An 18,204-nucleotide genomic window follows, 5' to 3' on the forward strand; every position below is an offset into this window, starting at 1 on the left:
TGAATGCCAATCTACAACCTTCATGAGTCTAACACAATGATAACACATAATCCTGAAACCAAAATTATTCAAGACTTCTTGAATCATTTCGTAACTTTCACAATTTTCCTCAATTGCACAATCTTTTCATAGATGGCTTAAAGTAAAATTTTTGGAGTCCTACAAATTTCCCACTATAAGAAAACTAGGTTTATAGGCTAGGGATAATGCTTATAACTCAATAGTTATTATTGGGAGCCTGTTACATGTAGGCATCAGGACTAAAAGTACCCAAAGAAACTGAATTCAAAGATATTCACAAAACTAAACTATTTTGAGGCTTGCTTAACACCTTAGAAAGAAGACATGATTTTTCCTTAATATTCAACATAAATGTATAAAATGTCATGAACTGAACACTTCTAAAGGGGCCACACAGCAGCAATGAATAACATAAACTCCAAAAGTTTGGGCATTTAACTATTATTTGGGCATCAATAATAAATTAGCTGTTTGTTTCTAAGGAAATCCAGACCATCAGCAACCAATCTAAAGACAATGAGCCTACTTGATACCACACAATCCCGTTAATCTTCATCTGTCCCACCACATCCTGTCACTCACGCAAAATGAACAATTGAGGGTGGAACTTCAACTTCTCTTCACTATCTAAGCAGGAGGTAGATAAAAAGCCTAGGGGACTTAGGGACATCAAGGGCAATTATTTCACTCAGCCTAGTGTGCTACATCATAGTGAATGAGTCTGACATGTAAATGTGACATAGCAAGGAATAGAATAATGCAATTCTTGAACTATGTGTCTCACTTTCTTTGCTGAATCACCAGAATCCCCAAGAAACTTCAGCTTTAGTCTCCCCGGAAAACATGACACTGAAACATTGTCAAAAAGAAAACACTAAATAGGCACAATACATGGGTAACATAATGATACCAATTTCACTCCTGTAACAGTCCAGGAATTCTCCCTGTTCTAACATATGAACTTAAAATCATCATGACATAGAGGCTGTGGGGTAATCGGCAACAAGATTGTAAAATACGCTAGCTAATTGAAAAGGCCAAATGCCTTGATGTAATGTAGCCAAAATTACACTACATGTATATTTATTTGACCCTGGAATGGTCTTTTTTTTAAAACCAGTTTTAGACTAAAAACATAAAATGTATTTTACTCTTTGTCACCTCTTTTATTCCTACTACAGTTTCCTCCAGACAATAAAGGTAAAAACTGTGTATTTTTATTTCATAACAGAATGTTGTTTTAATTGTCCTTAAAACTGTTTGGTTTCTACCACCACATTCATGGCACATTTTGAACATTATGTCCTAATCATACAAGTGGGAAAACATCTTTATAGTTCTATTAAACAATGTAACTAAAGTTCCACAGTAGTTCTTCAGAAAAAAGCTATGTGGAAAGGAAACAGGCTTAAAATTGTACTGCATATTCTCTTATATTTAACAAACTTTGGAGAACTTGACAAGGACATACACTTTTGATACAGTATATATCATCTTAGTAATAAAAGTATAGTTAAAAAATTCATGTTTCATATGAATATGGAGTTCTACCTGAAACAGAAATGAATTAAATATTAAACTTTTTTACAATTATCACTAAATACTGAAAGCCCTTTCCTCACCATAACTACAGAATATATGCAACACATTTAGGCCATGGTTCAAAATAAGAAGGAATCGGCAAATAAAAAAGAGGAATGTGAGGAAAGTGTGAATAAAAGATAGTATTTTTTGTGCGGGGGGATATAAACAAAGAGTAATTTTGTATGAGGGATTTTGCATGGTGGATTCTTGTCCCAGAGTAAAGTTAACTGACTCTTTGAGAGGGAGATGGTACAGGACAGGTCACAAGGTCCAGACATGTCGTGGATGCTCTGTATGGATGATAATGGTGTTTGTAAAAGGGAATTTGAGAGGGGAGTTTGGTATGTGATTAAGCTGGCTGTGACTGAAGGAAAACTGTGGTAGACATTCTAGAAAACAGTCTATGTGTTGGAACCAGGTTTTCTTAAGATATTAATTCGCTAACTTGCCAGAATTTTTGCTTTTTAATTCTGTGATTTCTTTTGAAAGCTTCTCAGATTTGTGTAACTCTCTCCTTATTTTTTTTGTCAGCTCCCGTGACTTGTTTCTCCTCTGGTTCTGACTGCTGTTATGGCCTGATACTAAAGTGTTTTGCCTTAGAGGTCTATGGGAGCACTGTTTTCCCCCAGTATAGCTTGATTCTATGCTCTTGGTTTTTCTTGATATATAGCCTTATTTTTGGCTTTTAATATTTGACTACTATATTGTTTAAAAGAGTTTTAAGCCACCTCCATTCCCCTCTGCCTAAAATGTTTAACTGGTTATAAGTCTTTTGACTTATGAGTTCCCTGGCCAAAGGAAATCCCATATAAACCTAAAAAAAACTAATTCAGAACATGATGGGAAATAGGGAGGGGCTGGACATGCTTCACTATGCCACACCTGCCCTTAGAATTTAGGCTAGGTTCAAAAGGCCTTACAGAATTATGAAAATAGGGTGTTGCCCTCTCCCACAAAGAAAAAAATAGCCCCTGTTTAGCCAGACTTAGTCTTACTGAAAACTTAAAGATCCCCTGATGATCAATTACAACTAAAAACAGAAGGACCTCTATCAGGCATTGTTAAGGGCCTCCACTGCTGTTAAACATCAGATAATCACTAGCTGGGCACACCTGTCCAGGATTAAACCTATTTCTTGTAAGTCCCTGCAGGCATAAGAGGAAGACACCATGAGCAATACTTACAAAACTCTAGAATACTTAAAGCTATTATTTCACAAACACACAGATAAATAATGTGATGATGTAAGTGGGCATGGGAGCATTAACTTTTCTCTTCCAATTTTCTTGTTTAACCTCCTAGTAAAGTTTATATCTTTTAAAGTCTACATAAAGATGATGCTGGCACAAGGCTTCCAACCCATCTTATCATCTGACCCAGAAAATGAAAACAATCTGCCGTTGGGCCTTTTAGATCAGTTATCCAGAGTTTACTCCTCCCATGCTAGGCAGAGCCTATGTCATAAAATCAGCAGGAGGCACTTACAGAAGACAGATCTGTGACCTTAGGCAGCCCTTTAAGATTAAGGAGGCATTCCTCATTCTCCTTATGGGGAGGAAATGAGGTAGGAGACCAACAGGACTTGTTTTCTCGTGACAACCCTGCCGAACAAAACAGGATCTAGTCTGGATGGGGCAAAGTGAAGAAACTGGCCAAAACCAGTAGACACAACAAAAGCGATCTCTAGCTGTGCTCACTGCCCACTGGCATAGGACACTGCTACCAGAACCATGGCAGTTGACAAATGTCACTGTAGTGACTCAAAAGTTATCACACCCCTTTCCATGGCAGTGACCCAGAAGTTCCCACTCCTTTCCTAAAATCAATTTGTATTAACTCACCCTTTAATTTGCATGTAACTGAAAGTGGGCAAACTGAGTGTGCTGCTTATAAGTTAGCCCTGCACCACAAGGAGCAGTACCAATCAATAAAAGATTGCTGTCTAACACCACCACCAGGCCCTTGAATCCTTTCCTGGGTGTAGCCAAGAAGCTTCCCAGCCTAAGTCCCAATTGTGGGGCCAGCCTGTCCCCTATCACCCTGATAGAAACATATCTTCTTCCAATTATTCAATCAAATGTTAATCTAGATGCTACTGTGAAGGGCTTTTGTAGGATCCTGAATCAGCTGACTTCAAGGTCCAGACATTATTCCTCGATAAGGCTTAACCTCAACAGATGAGCCATCCAAAAGGACAGGGCTTCTCCTGGCAAAATAAATTTGAAGTGTGACAGGGATAAAACATTCCATTGCTGTTTCTGATGGTAGAGGGGGCCGTGTGGCAAGGAATGTTGGTAGTCTCTGGGAGCTGAGAGTGGCTCCTAGCTGATATCAAGTAAGGAAATTCAGTCTTTAGTCCTCAGCCCTGCAGTCACAAGTGAGTTATGCCACAATTACATGAGCTTAGAAACATGAGCTCCTAATGAGAATGCAGACTACCCAACACTGTGTTTTCAGTCTTTAGTTTAAATCCTGAGCAGGCAAACTAGTCATGCTGTGCCCACATTCTAACCTAAGAAATGTGAACAAATGGGTGTGAAGCTGCTAAATTTGTGGTAAAGTACCACAAATTTGCTTCTTACACAGCAAGAAAACAACAATACAAGCACTAAACAGGCCAAGTCAGACAGCTTGATTTAGAAAAATGCAGTTACGTTTATCGTAAGCCTTAAATCCTACTTGAAGAAATATATATAATATTGTGACATGGTAAAAAGCCCCATAAAACTGCATACCTCAACCATATCTCAGCTTTCTGTTGAAACTGCTTTCTATAACCCAAATGTGAATAAGTAATTAAGGATTATAATCGCCACCTTACCCAGATAATGTGTAAACAAATGTTAATCTTGACTTCTGTCAACCACTTAAGTAACAATCAGAATGCCAAAAAGTCCCCTGGCCCTTGGAGTGTCCGGAGCCCCTCACCCTATCTTCGCCCAGGAATCCACTGGAATGTCCAGAACCCCCTCACCCTCATCCCCGCCCAGGGGGTGATTTACAGAATCCACTAGCCCTCAGAACATCTGAAGCCCCTCACCCCCACCCCTGCCCCTCACCCTCACTCCTGAGGTGGTTTTACAGGTATAAAAGGTCTTGACACCCTCCTTTCAGGGCCACAGGCTGAAGAGACTCGAGTCCTCCGTGGACGCTGGCAATGAAGACACTGCAATTTGGCATACTTTTGTCTTGGTGTTGACTTTCTATGCTTGGGCCAGTACAACAATATCAAGGACACAACATTAGGAAACTAAAGAAGGCTACTAGCAGATTAGGCTTTAATGACAAGAAACCTAAGACATTTTAGAGCTCATTAACCACCGGGAAACCAGGAAACAAACGTCATAAAAATACAATTAATTCTTACCAGAAGAAAGATTTTTCTGGATTCACCACCTTTATTTGTGAAACCAGAGGCAGAACTAGGTAAACTTTAATGGCTCCTTCAGCAGTTTCTACAGTCCTTGTTCATATAAAGTCCCAACCTTTATATAGACTTCAGAGATGTCTTAACACCAATCCATATTCTATAAATACTCAGAACTCACCTATCTTTTAATAAAGTATTGCATCAATAAGGGAATGATTTTTTAAGATCCAAAGCTTTCCTGCATTTGACCAAAGGATCTTTATCACATAGCAAAACACCTAACCAAACCAAAGCAAGGCTTTCTTACCACATAATAGTTCCAGTCAAAGGGGTCTTTTTTAAAAATCACACTTTAAAAACTGAAAGTATGTGTATACATGCACAGGAAGAAAGTAGCTCATAAAGTCCCACATGAGGCAATAATGCTGACAATAACAAAAAAGAGAAACTGGTTCATGCTCTGAGAGCAAATGTTTACTCCCAACTTAAATCCTTATAAAATATTACATATTAGATATAAATGAAGCACTTAAATTACTTAACTCCTTTATTAAATGATGACCTAGGGAAAAAGTGGTAGTAATAGTTTGAAAGGATTGGTTTTGCACCTATACTACTTAATGTGACAGCCTGAGTAACTTCTTAAAAAAATAGAAGAATTCTAATTATTTTGAAAACAACAATTAGGACAATATTTCTTCAAAGTTACTGTGTTGATAGTAACTAGTGTCTAACTAGTGCTAGCTAAGTAGATAGAATGTACCTTCATATAGATGAAAATGATGAAAACTCTGGAATAATAAATTAGATGAAACAAAGAATTTCAAACTTCAATTCCCTAGAGAAATATGCTAAAAGATGCAAAATGGGGGATATTGAAGAGTTATGAAATAGTTTCACTAATAATGAATCATAAGCAATAAAAATGTAAATAAAGCTTTTCTTTGTTCTCTTCATTTCTATTAGTTTAAGATCCTTTGTAGGACAGTTCCCTGAGTGGTCTTGGACTGACCCAGTCTCTCTCTCTCCTTGTAGTTCACAAGAATAACTGTAGCATGTGCAGGAAATGCAACATCCTGAGATGGGGAGGGACTGGATGGAACAGCCCAGGTTCTGCTCCAGTCCTCCCCTAGAAACAGGATGTTCTCTAGCTCTTGTGCCCAATGAGTCTCACATTCTCAGTATATAAAACCCAAAACATGGCGCTTTCCAGGGGCCCTCAGCTGCAGTGCAAGCGAAGCACATGCAGCCAAGACTCCATTCACCCGAGTTAGCTTTCCTGAGCCTTGAGAGACTGGCTTGCAATGAATCCTAGGCTTCTACTGTATCTTGCTGCCCATCTATAACTGGGAAACTTGCTTCGTATAACCTGTATGCAAGAATGTTCTGTCTTACTCAGAGAAGATGGTAACCAGTCCACAGTGAACCTGCTTTACACTCTTCAACATCCTCTAAATGAAAAACTGATTAAAAAGTAATTTGACAAAAACAAAAACCTGATAAAATCAAACAAGCCAGTTCCTGATTTTATAATATCCACAATGGCTTCTCTCTTACCTTGTCTATTCTATCTGGGCGATTAGTAGCTGCCAAAATGGTCACATCCTTTAGCTGTTCAATCCCATCCATTTCTGTTAAGAGCTGAGCCAAAACACGATCAGCTACATTCCCAGCACCTAAAGAGCTGATTTGGAAAATACAGCTTTAAAAATCTCTTTACCTATCTTCAAATACTATATCTATTAATTTTTAAAGGTTCTATAGTCTATAACAAGAAAAATCATGTCTGTTTTCAAATATGAAGTGTGCCTTTTAGACTTTATTTATTGCATTATCATATCCCAAAACAAACTGTATTCAAATCACTTATTTTCCTACTTTCCTCATCAACGATGTTCATTTTCATTCCAAAACTAAAATATTTAAATAAATGTCAGAAATAAAAGCACTGGAAAACAAGATATAAGATTATTTAAAATAATTCATCAAATACATACAGAATTGTTCAATGTTTGTATTCAACATGGCAAATACATTGACAGAAATTGGGAATGAAAAACTGAGTAAGATGCAAACCCAGTCCTCACATGAAACCTAAAGTCTATGTGAAATAAAAAAACTCATTACACATCCATAACAACTAGGATATTTCGATGTTTCTTCATAAATATTAAGAATATTTTAAAAACACATCAGACGGTAGGTAATTACCACAATCCCCATTTCTTGAGAAATAAGCAAAGAAAGCATGCTAGTTTTTCTTCTTTGGTTTAGGTACCAAGTCAGTTATAAAGCCAGTTCTAAACATACTACCCTTTAACTTCATGTCCTTTGACCACTAAAAAATTACTGAATATAAGTTCTTAAAAAATAAACGGGCCAGATGCAGTGGCTCATGCCTGTAATCCTTTGGGAGGCCGAGGCAGGTGAATCACTTGAGGCCAGGAGTTCAAGACAAGTCTGGCCAACTGGGTCAAACCCTGTCTCTACTGAAGAAAAACACAAAAATTAGCCAGGTGTGGTGGCACGCACCTGTAATCCCAGCTACTCTGAAGGCCAAAGCATGAGAATACCTTGAACCTGGAGGCCAAGGTTGCAGTGGTCAGATATCACGTCACTGCACTCCAACCTAAGCAATAGAGCGAGATTCTGTCTCAAAAAAAAAAAAAAAGAAAGAAAAAAGAAAGTAAACTCAACAAATCCTACTAATGAACAAATCCTTGATATCACACAATCAAAATGCACAAAACAATTCTCATTAGCAATAGCTTGAATTTCCTAAGACTTATTCAGAATTGATAAATATGTAATAAACAACTGAGTGGACAACTATAGAGTAACACAGCATTGTAAGTGTATTAAACATTTAAATTCAATTAGACGCACTTGGGTGGGTGGGGTGGAAAAGGACGTAAAGTAGAGGGAAACAAATACCCAATAATTTGTTAGCACCTGTGACAAAGAAGAGACCCTCAGTATAATTATCATGTAATATATTTAGTATTAAGGTAATCAGGGCCTCTAAATGACAGTATTTAGACCTCAACATGCATTATAAGTTCAAAAATTTGACTTAATGTATCCATCTAACTCAAACTAATCAAATGCACATGAGATTGTTATACAAATCACAGTCTCAATTTATTAATTTACATGTTTTTCTCCAGTATTTAAAATATATGGGACCAAAGAGTACTTGGGAAGTCACTGAGAACTGTTTTGGGTACTAATTCTTACAGGTAGCTACTCTGCAGGTAAACAATTTTATTTGACTCTATGTAGGAACGATGAACATTATAAACAAATGGATTCTATATCTGTATTAGACTGTTCTCACACTGCTATAAAGTACTACCTGAGACCAGGTAATTTATGAAGAGAACAGGTTTAATTGACTCACAGTTCCACTTAACAGGAAGCATGACTGAGAGACCTCAGGAAACTAACAATTACAGCTAAGCAAAAGAGGAAGCAAGCACTTTCTTCACATGGCAGTAGTGGGGAGAAAAAGAGAGTGAAGGGGGAAGTGCCACACATTTTTAAACCATCAGATCTCATGAGAACTCACTCAATACCATAAAAACTGCAAAGGAGAAATCCATCCCCATGATGCAATCACCTCCCACCAGGAGTCTCCTCCAACACTCGGGGATTACAATTCAACATGAGATTTGTGTGGGGACACAGAGCCAAACTGTATCAGTATCCTTCAAAAGAGTCTCCATAACATAATTTTTCCATATGGGAGTTTAACTGTCAAGTAGAAACACAATTGGCAAAAGCTTTAGGAGGTCTTTCATAATTACTACACACATAGTAAATATTTCAGTCTGCCAATAAATTATATCGGAAGCCTTTAATTGTATCTACTCTGCTAATCACTTGTGATTCCATACCACAAAAAACTCAGGAAGGTGATATGGGCAGGTCTCGGGAAAGCCAAAGTGGGCTGTCCCAAGAAAGATGGTTTATCAGGTAAAACCTTAAAACTTGGTGGGTATTAGGCAAGCAAAGGGTGAAAGGAGGGAAAGAGAGAATACAGGATACTAAAAAGTGGATAAAGTGCAAAATGGCTCAGCATAGCAGTAAGGTAAAAATATAAAAGATTACTATAGAAAAATAAACCAAGGCTGAACAACGAAGACCTTGTTATTAATATCATGGAGTTTGGATTTTATGCTATAGTTAATGGGATGTTTCAACTAGAGACATGATCTAATCAGAGTTGTGTTTTTGAGAGACACCATGGCTGCCTGCAGTATAGAGAAAAGACTATAAAAGGATAGTATTGGCCCAATTTCTGGTTCAGAATGTTAGGAGCTTGGAAGTCTTCACTCTGTCCTAACAGCAAGTAAAAAGCTGAACAAACTGAAAAACCAACTCTTCTTAGATCCATCATATTAGTAAGTTCACAGGGCAAAACTGGAGAGACAGATAGCCCAGGTACAGAAAATCACAATTTTCTGGAGCAGAAACCCACAAAGAGAAACCTCCATGAGAGCCACTGCTAGGGTAGGAAAACTGGAAATGTAATTAACAAACTGTGGGGGTTCAGTGTTTGACAAATCAGAGAGTCACGGAAGGGGGGCCCTCACACATTTGTGAGTTTTATCTTCAGGAACTACACCAGCTTCTCACAGTGAAGATCTGAGAAAAATCCCCCTGTGCTTCTGGCAGGAGGAAGGAAATATACCCACTGTGAACTACACTTAGAGCATTCTTTTCTGAAAAAGGCCTGCTCTTCAAGAGAAAATATTTTTTCTCAGAGCTTATGTTACTGAGGTTTTATTAGAGACCGGTGACCCAGAAGAAGAGAAATATCCAACTTTAGCACTTTCTAGCCTTTCCTATGGGAGAAGAAAAATAAAAAACTCCAGCCCCTTCTAGCCATCCTGTCCCATCTAAGGGGAGAAAACCATGAAGTTCAGAGTCAAATGGTATAGACTCACTAAAAGACTGAGATCTAATCACAGGACCATGGAACACTCCTTCCCCTACTCTCCCCAACACCTATTATATCACTAAAGCCCTACTTACTGCAGTTCCTTTTATACAGTATATCTTCTCTGGTTATCAAAGAAAAATTACAAGGCATGCTAAGAGCTATGGAGCAGATACAAAAGGTGTGGCACGTGTAATAGGAACACCAAAAGAAGAAAGAACAGAATCAACATTTGAAGAAACATTCACTGAGAATTTCCCAAAAGTAATATCAGCTACACATCCAGGAAGCCCAGGGAACACCAAGCAGAATAAATGTTAAAAAAAAAAAAAAAAAAGCTACACGTTAAGCAGAAAGTCAAAGATTTTTTTAAAAACCTGAAAGAAGTCACATGTCGAGGGGTGGGGACCACCTTACAGAAGAGAAAGAATTACATCACCTTCTCCTCACAAACCATGTGAGCAAAAAGAAAGTGAAGTGAAATATTTAAAGTATTGAGAGGAAAAAAAACACCAATGTATAATTTTATATCCTGCAAAGACACCCTTCAAAAGTGAAGGAGAAAAACTTTCTCAGACAAACAAAAACAAGGAATTTGTTGCCAGTGGAACTGCCTTGCAAGAAATGTTTAAAGAAGTCCTTTAGAAAGAAGAAAAATAATATAGGTCAACTTAGCTTTTGTTTGGGGGGTAGGTGCTACAGGATTCTATACAGCATTTGTCCTTGATAATACAGAATCATCATTTATATGCTCTAAGTATGGTTGTAGAAACACAAGATTTGGAATCTAGTGACTCAGGTGTTTGCTTACTCAAAAAAAAAAAAAGACTGTTAAATTACCCTTTAATAAAATAAGTGTGACTGAATGACCTTTGTGCAGAGAGTAACATGGAGACCTTTCTACAAATTAATTAATAAGCTGGAGTGCAAAGGCATGATCTCTTCCTAACCAGCGGAGTGATCATAATCTCTAGCTGCTCTGAGTTTCTCTTCCCTTATTCAAAAAACGATCTGTGTGCATCTTTACTAGGCACTGTGGTGGGCATCTGAGGTAAGAGGATAAAAACATCTTCATTTCCTTGAAGATTTCATTCTTGCTGGCAGGTATGAATGAGGGAGCAAAATTAGATAAATTTAGACATAGGTCCTTTTGAGTTTTAAAATTCTGTGATTCTATGCTGTTATTATGTAGCATCTAAGTGAAGCTACTTAATTCATTGCTTTTAATAAAATATCCATATTTAGAAATGTATTATTGACACCTCCAATCAGGTACTTCTAAATAAAAGGCAGTGAAACTCAAACTTTTCTTCTTTCTAAAGAACTTCTTTCCAATTTGCTATTTGTTGTAGGAGGAAACAGTGGCTGTAATTAATGTTGAAGATTAGGTGATGATAATTCTTTGCATTCCTATTACCCATACTGCATTTGCTCTTTATTGCCACAGATCATTGAGCGCTAGCTGGAAAAAAGCATAATGAAAATGTTTTATGAACTGAGAAATATTCTTGGCTGACTTTCAAAGCTTCAGTAGGAAACAAAAACCATAAAACTGACATCCTAGAAAATCAAAACCAACTCTATGAAAAAGTTTAAATACAAACGTTTAATCACTAACATAATGAAATGATTTCATAAAACTTTATTATCTGCTAGACAAGCACAACACAATAGGGGAAAATGTTCAGCTAATATGTAAGCCAGACATCCCCAAAGCACTAACTCTTTTTCCCTTCAAAAGTCAAGCCCCCTTTCCAAATTATTCCTATTCAAAAGACATATATAAGACCATAGATCAAAGGGATATTATGGTATCTTAAAACTGGAATAGGCAAACTATAGCCACAGACCAAATCTGACCAAGTGATCGTTTTCTCATTTGATTACATATTTTCCATGGCTGCTTTTGCACTACAGCAACAGAGACGAATAGTGGTAACAGAGACTGTTATGGCCCAAAAAGCTGAAAACATTTACTAACCGGCTGGTTTCAGAAAAAAAATGTGCTTACCCCTATCTTTAAGAAACCTCACTGCCATTATGGTAATTATTATACCAATTTTATTTTTCAGTACAAAAAATTTCACAGAATACATGAATTTCCTGACTCCTCCAATAAAATAAAATGCATTACCATCCCTTTATGGACCAGTATCTTATATATTCACTTTTAATTTAAAAATTTTTTTCTAGTATACATTTTAAATATCATAAAGAGTCCCAAATGGTAGGCACCCTAATTTGTTTTTGTTTTTGTTTGGAGATGGAGTCTTGCTCTATCACCAGGCTGGAGTGCAGTGGTACAATCTCAGCTCACTGCAACCTCCACCTCCCGGGTTCAAGCACCCCCCTCAGCTTCCCGAGTAGCTGGGACTATAGGCGTGCGTGACCACGCCCAGCTAATTTTTATATTTTAGTAGATACAGGGTTTGCCATGTTGGCCAGGATGATCTTGATCTCCTGACCTCGTGATCGCCCACTTTGGCCTCCCAAAGTGCTGGGATTACAGGCGTGAGCCACCTCACTCGGCCTCATTTTCTTAAAATCTACCTCGTCAAACACCCACAGTCAAAACTAGCATGTAAGAAACCAAAAAAAAGACATAAAGAAGACTAGTCAACATATACTGCTCTGAGTTAAATCATTACTTATGGTCATTTTCATGGTACATGTAAAATGTAGGCAAATTTTCATTTTAAAGATGAGATAACGATATAATAAGAGACCTATGTGTCCTACAACAATAACAAAGAATTCCCAATTCCTAGTAAAATGCTGCAACAAGCCATCTCTCTAAGGAAACTCATCTCATGCCTTTGAAAAAGTATGCTATAGTACTTAGTTACAACCTATAGACAAAACACAATTTTAAAAATTCATAGAACTCTGGTACCACATAAAACTATTACAAGAGAAACTGTTCCATATTTTCATTTCTTCTTTTGCTTTGTTTTCCTCAGCATTTCTGTTTACCGTTAACTATTTAAAATTTACCAATGTGAAACTATGTCATATGTGAGGCAATTAAGTATAAATTGGGAAAAACTGTTTACCAGAAAAAGACATTGATTTTAGCAACTTTCAAAATGGACCTAAAAATAATAGTGGCTGAAAGTATTTAAATAGTGACTATTGGAGTTTCTTAAAACATAAAAAAAAAAAAAAATCATAAATATTTAGATACATGAGAATTTTTACCCTGAAATAAATGTACTTTTTCTATCCTAAATCCCAATAATATATGAAACTCATCAGAAGATATGAGTTCTAGTCTTGTCTAAGCCACAAAGGAATTATGGGTCTCTTCTCTTAAATTCTGGGAGTTTCTGTTTCTTCTGAAAAATCAAAGGTTGCACTAGATGACTTCTAAGACTTTTCCATCTACAGTTTTATGATTTTATGAAATTTTTAAAACCACCATAAAAATCACATTAAAAATTTTATAACCCTTCTTGAAAAGTGTCATTTAGAGAAATGATGCCTACAAAAATTTCCTTTACAGTACACAGCATCATGAATTTATTTAATTTACTTCAAATCTGGACATGCTGCTGCTTAAAAGAGGCTACGCCATTTCCTGATTATTTTAAAACTCAGACTTCTTTTCAGAATGCTGCTAAGCCTGAAATCTTCATTTTTCAATGAAAGCTGGCTCAGAACTTTCTTACTTTTTTCCCTAACCACTCCAAGTGGAAACCAATTCTGGACTATTAAGTGCAGAAACAGCTATAAGAGAAAGCAGTTATTAATGTTATAGATTCTCTAGTGCCACATAGAAGATAATAGGCAGCTTTTTAACTGAGCACTTAACCTTTTTCACTTTTAAAATATATTTAATCATCTTTTTATGTTCTAGTCATAGAACAATTTCCCAAAACATTATATAAAGTTTTAGTGTTATAAAACAGAATGGATCATCTTCCCTATCTCCTAAATAACAAAATTTTCTCCTATATCTAGGATCATTTTTTTTTAATACTTTAAATTTGTGAAGTCAGAATGTCTCCTGGAGTTGGCGATTTCTCAGCACCTTAGAGTGTTGGCATCTTAGAGTGACAAAAAGCCATACTGTTTGTCAACTGTGGAATATTTTTTCTAATTCCTAAATGTTTTAATCAGTTTCCTTCACTAGTATATATACTCTGTTGAAATCAATTCATTTTTATCTCAATTACTATATTTTAACCTACATGGAAATCATTATTATTATAAGAATATCTTGCAGAAATTACTGGAAGAAGAAACATTGACATTTTCTAGTAGTTAGTAAATGCCAGGTATCATGTTAAGCACTATACATGTATTTACTTCCAACCTAGAACTTGCTAGTATTATGTCCACTTTACAGATAAAGAACTTAAGGCTTAGAGAGATTAAGGAACATGCCTTAGGTTCTGTTCACTGTTTTATCCCCAACACAAAGCCTATTGCAGAATGACTGTTCTTTAAATGTTTACTCAATAAGTGAATGAATGAATGCTTTCAAAGGAGACTTACAACAGCACAGTTAGACTAACAGAATCATTATAACGTAAGTCACAGAGAAAATGCAAGATAAACACAAGCTTGAAATGTGAGTTAACTACCTAGACCTGAAGTCCTGGGCGATGTGATGTGGTAGGTGAATAAAAAAGTGTCTCAGGGTATCTGCTCTAGAGTCAACACACCTAAATTCAAATCCCAGCTCTGCAATTAGTGATATATGCCCTTGAGTAGGTACCTAGGTATCTAATGCCCCACTTTCTCACCTGTAAAAGGAAGATAAGAATAGCACCTAACATAACAATTAGAAGTTAATGCAACAAAAGGCCATAATACACTAAGTGGGGTCAAAACAAAAGGAGTCACATTACTTTCGAAGTTAAGTAAACAAGATGGGCCTCTCTAGCTAATGACCCTACGTTTCAGGAATATGTTCCTAGTTCCAAATCTATTCTAGTTCTGCTTGAAGTTTGGCACTACCAAGCAATCACTGTCAGCTAAGGAGTATAATTCAGGATCATAGGACCCAATGAAATGTCCTGGACAAACAAAGTTGTTACAGGAATCTTCAGATTAGTCAGTACTCATTTCCTCAGTCAGAGGAGACTGGGCCGACCCTACATGACTGCACTTTTGGTGAAAGAACTGCTGCCTAAGACAAGGCTGACTAATAATTTACTGCCCAGGTTGCTCTCCTCACATCATAACCTTAAAAAAGGTAAAAATGTAAGCTAGTCAGGAGGTAAGATAAAGTACTGGAGCCAATTGCCAATTGTATAATATTCTACCTTGCATTAATGCAGGGAAATTTTGGTGAGTTTTTCTTTACTGTAAAGTAATTTAAATAGTTTCTAGTATATAATAAGCATTAAATGAATGTTACCTAATGTTATTATTAGCCCAGTATAATTCAACTCCCCTTTTCTCCTTCAGTGTTTCACTCCCTATCATATTATCCATTTTCCAAAGAGCTATGTTACCCTTAACGGCATTTTCAATTTTCCTAACTGTAGTAAAACACTTTTAAAAAAGAATCATACAGGATTTACTCTAACTTACAATATAAAATAAGGGAAAAATCCTTATTCAAAGGTGCCATGATTTAAATGAGCATACAGAAGAAGAGAAGTAAATACCAGGCTTATTTATTTTTCAAGTCCTAAAGAATCTCTTAAACAGGACAAAGAAGAAGATAAAATATTGGTTATTTTTAGATACTTTTATAAGCATGAAATATACCATTTTTTGAAATACAAAGACTTCAAAGGCTAATAAGCAAATAGTATATCCATGCTCTACTTACAATGTGCTGGCTGCAATCCTCTGTTTCATGGCCAATTACCATGTCTTATCTTTTGAGTAATTTTAAGTAGTCAAAATTTGATTTAGCATGAGCAAGATAGCAAAGACTATCAAATACCATAATTCTTTGCTCAATTGTTAAACATCCTGAATTTGGAAATTATAATCTTGATAAAAAGAATTATTCTTCTTTATACATTATCATTTTGGGACTAGTTACACGATTTGACCTGAGTGTTACAGAAAACAAATGATAGCTTTCGATAAATGAAATCAGTGACTATTCTACAGCGTAATATTACGTAGAAATGCCTCCTAGTTTATGAAATTTTTCTCTGTTTTCCTATTCCATGAGTGGTTTAACAATGCATAAAACTGGTTAACATCTTGGGAATTTAATACTTCCTGGTATATCTATCAATAGTTGTTTTTCAGTTTCCATTGTGTTCAATTCAAATAGCCAAAGGACAAAAAAAGGAACAGAATAGCTTTTATTTGTTTTAGATTTCAAGTAACAGCAAGCTAATTAGATAAAACAATCACTTATAGGCAATACTGATCCATCATATAATTAGGAAAAAAAGACAAAGACCTGAAAACAGAATGTCACCTTACAAGTGTTTTATGGTTACAAAAACCAAACTATGTAAGATTCAGTGCAAATAGAGTGCAACCAAAACTCTTTAATTGGGACCCATCAGCATTCTATTTCCTCGAATGGAACTTCATCTTTGCTTTCTGAAATGTTGACTAACTTGATAAATTATGACCAGATATATTTCTGTACAAAAGAAATTGCATGAAATCTATTTGTACAGTCATGTGCCATACAATGAAGTTTTGGTCAATGGCAATCACATATATGAATGTAGTACCATAGCATCATAGTACTATATTTTTACTCTAATTTTTTGTATGTTTATATATACAAATACTAATCATTTTGTTACCACTGTTTACAGTAGTATTCAGTATAACAACATGCTGTATAAGTTCGTAGCCAAGGAACAGGCTACATGGTATAGGTAATATAGCCTATTGCTAGCCCATATGGCTTATTGCTGTATATACCTTACATAGCAAGAGCTCAATATGATTAACTACCAGTAACAACATTGACTATTTTAACAGAAATACCAGACATTATTATCAGAAAAAAAATGATAGTTTTAAAAATATCTTTATTTGGTAAAAAATAAAGGCTGGTGATAATGATGTTTGAAAAGAAAACCAAAGTACTACAGATGATTGGTATACTGTCTAGCACAGGCCATATGGTATATAGTGTTGAAGGCTATTATCATCTAGGTTTATAAGTAAGTATACTCTATGATGTTTACACCACAATGAAATTGACTAATGTCTGAATTTCTCAGTATGTAAACTGCTCCCCATCATTAAGTAACACATGACAAGCCGTTGAGAGAAGGAGGTATACACTAAATACATGTGTTCTCTGAAAAGTTCAATTTGATGAAGACCACCAGAGAAAATGATATCTAGAAGCTAGATATCATTGGCATTTCTAATGTATCTGGTAATTCCTCCTGAGCTAAACTGCCTATAAAAGCAAGATATTTCTACAAAAAGCCTTGTCTGGTTTCTCATATCACTTTATTTCAGATGCATTTTATGGGAACTTTGCTACATATTCTACCTCCCATCTGGTTCATATTTAACAGGGTATGCTACCTGTTCCTTTTTAGGATCCAAAGCCAGATATCTCTGATATAGTATAAATGTGGAAGGTCACACTACTCCAACAAACTTCTCTGGCTTCTTTTATGTCTCTTGTAGTTAGGTAAATTTGAGGTTTTGGAACAATCTGTGCCATCTTAAAATGGAAGTAATAAGAGGACTTGAGTGCTTCATCTCATAAAGCAAAAAGACTGGTATTTATGGAATACCAAATGTGAGGGCAGTCAAAAGCAGGGCAGCTGATATGGTTTGACTGTGTCTCTACCCAGATCTCACCTTGAATTGTAATAATCCCCACGTGTCAAGAGCAGGGCCAGGTGGAGGTAATTGAATTGTGGGGGTGGTTTCCCCCATGCTGTTCTTGCGGTAGTGAATAAGCCTCACAAGATCTAATGGTTTTGTAAAGGGTAGTTGCCCTAGACAAGCTCTCTTGTGTGCCACCACATAAGACATGCTTTTGTTGCTCCTTCACCTTCCTCCATGATTGTGAGACCTCCCCAGAGTGTGGAACTGAGTTCATTAAAACTCTTTTTCTTTATAAATTATCAAGTCTCAGGTTATTTCTTCATAGCAATATAAAAATGGACTAATAGAGTAAATTGGTACCTGTAGAGTGGAGTGCTGCTATAAAAATATCCAAAGATGTGGAAGCAACTTTAGAACTGAGTAACAGGCTGAGGAGGGCTCAGAAGAAAACAGGAAAATGTGGGAAAGTTTGGAACTTCCTAGAGACTTGTTGAATGGCTTTGACCAAAATGCTGACAGTATTATGGAACAACAAAATCCAAGCTGAGGTGGTCTCAGA

General features: G+C 36.3%; 1 protein-coding gene across 4 annotated transcripts in view; it reads right to left on the reverse strand.

Moving 5' to 3' along the window:
* Nucleotides 1-18,204, reverse strand: part of SPATA5 (spermatogenesis associated 5) — a 310,845-nt gene that overhangs the window by 186,382 nt on the left and 106,259 nt on the right. For 3 of the 4 annotated variants that reach the window (XM_032292360.1, XM_032292361.1, XM_032292359.1), the window contains one exon: nucleotides 6,533-6,659. In XM_032292360.1, coding sequence (XP_032148251.1) covers nucleotides 6,533-6,659 — 127 coding nt within the window. Of the gene's footprint in view, nucleotides 1-2,132; nucleotides 3,207-6,532; nucleotides 6,660-18,204 lie in introns of those variants that run through there. The other variant, XM_032292362.1, reaches the window with a different exon arrangement.

The sequence above is a fragment of the Sapajus apella genome, unplaced genomic scaffold (genome assembly GCF_009761245.1).
Source record: "Sapajus apella isolate SASKATOON/1434 unplaced genomic scaffold, GSC_monkey_1.0 scaffold27, whole genome shotgun sequence".
In the NCBI taxonomy this organism is placed as follows: domain Eukaryota; kingdom Metazoa; phylum Chordata; class Mammalia; order Primates; family Cebidae; genus Sapajus; species Sapajus apella.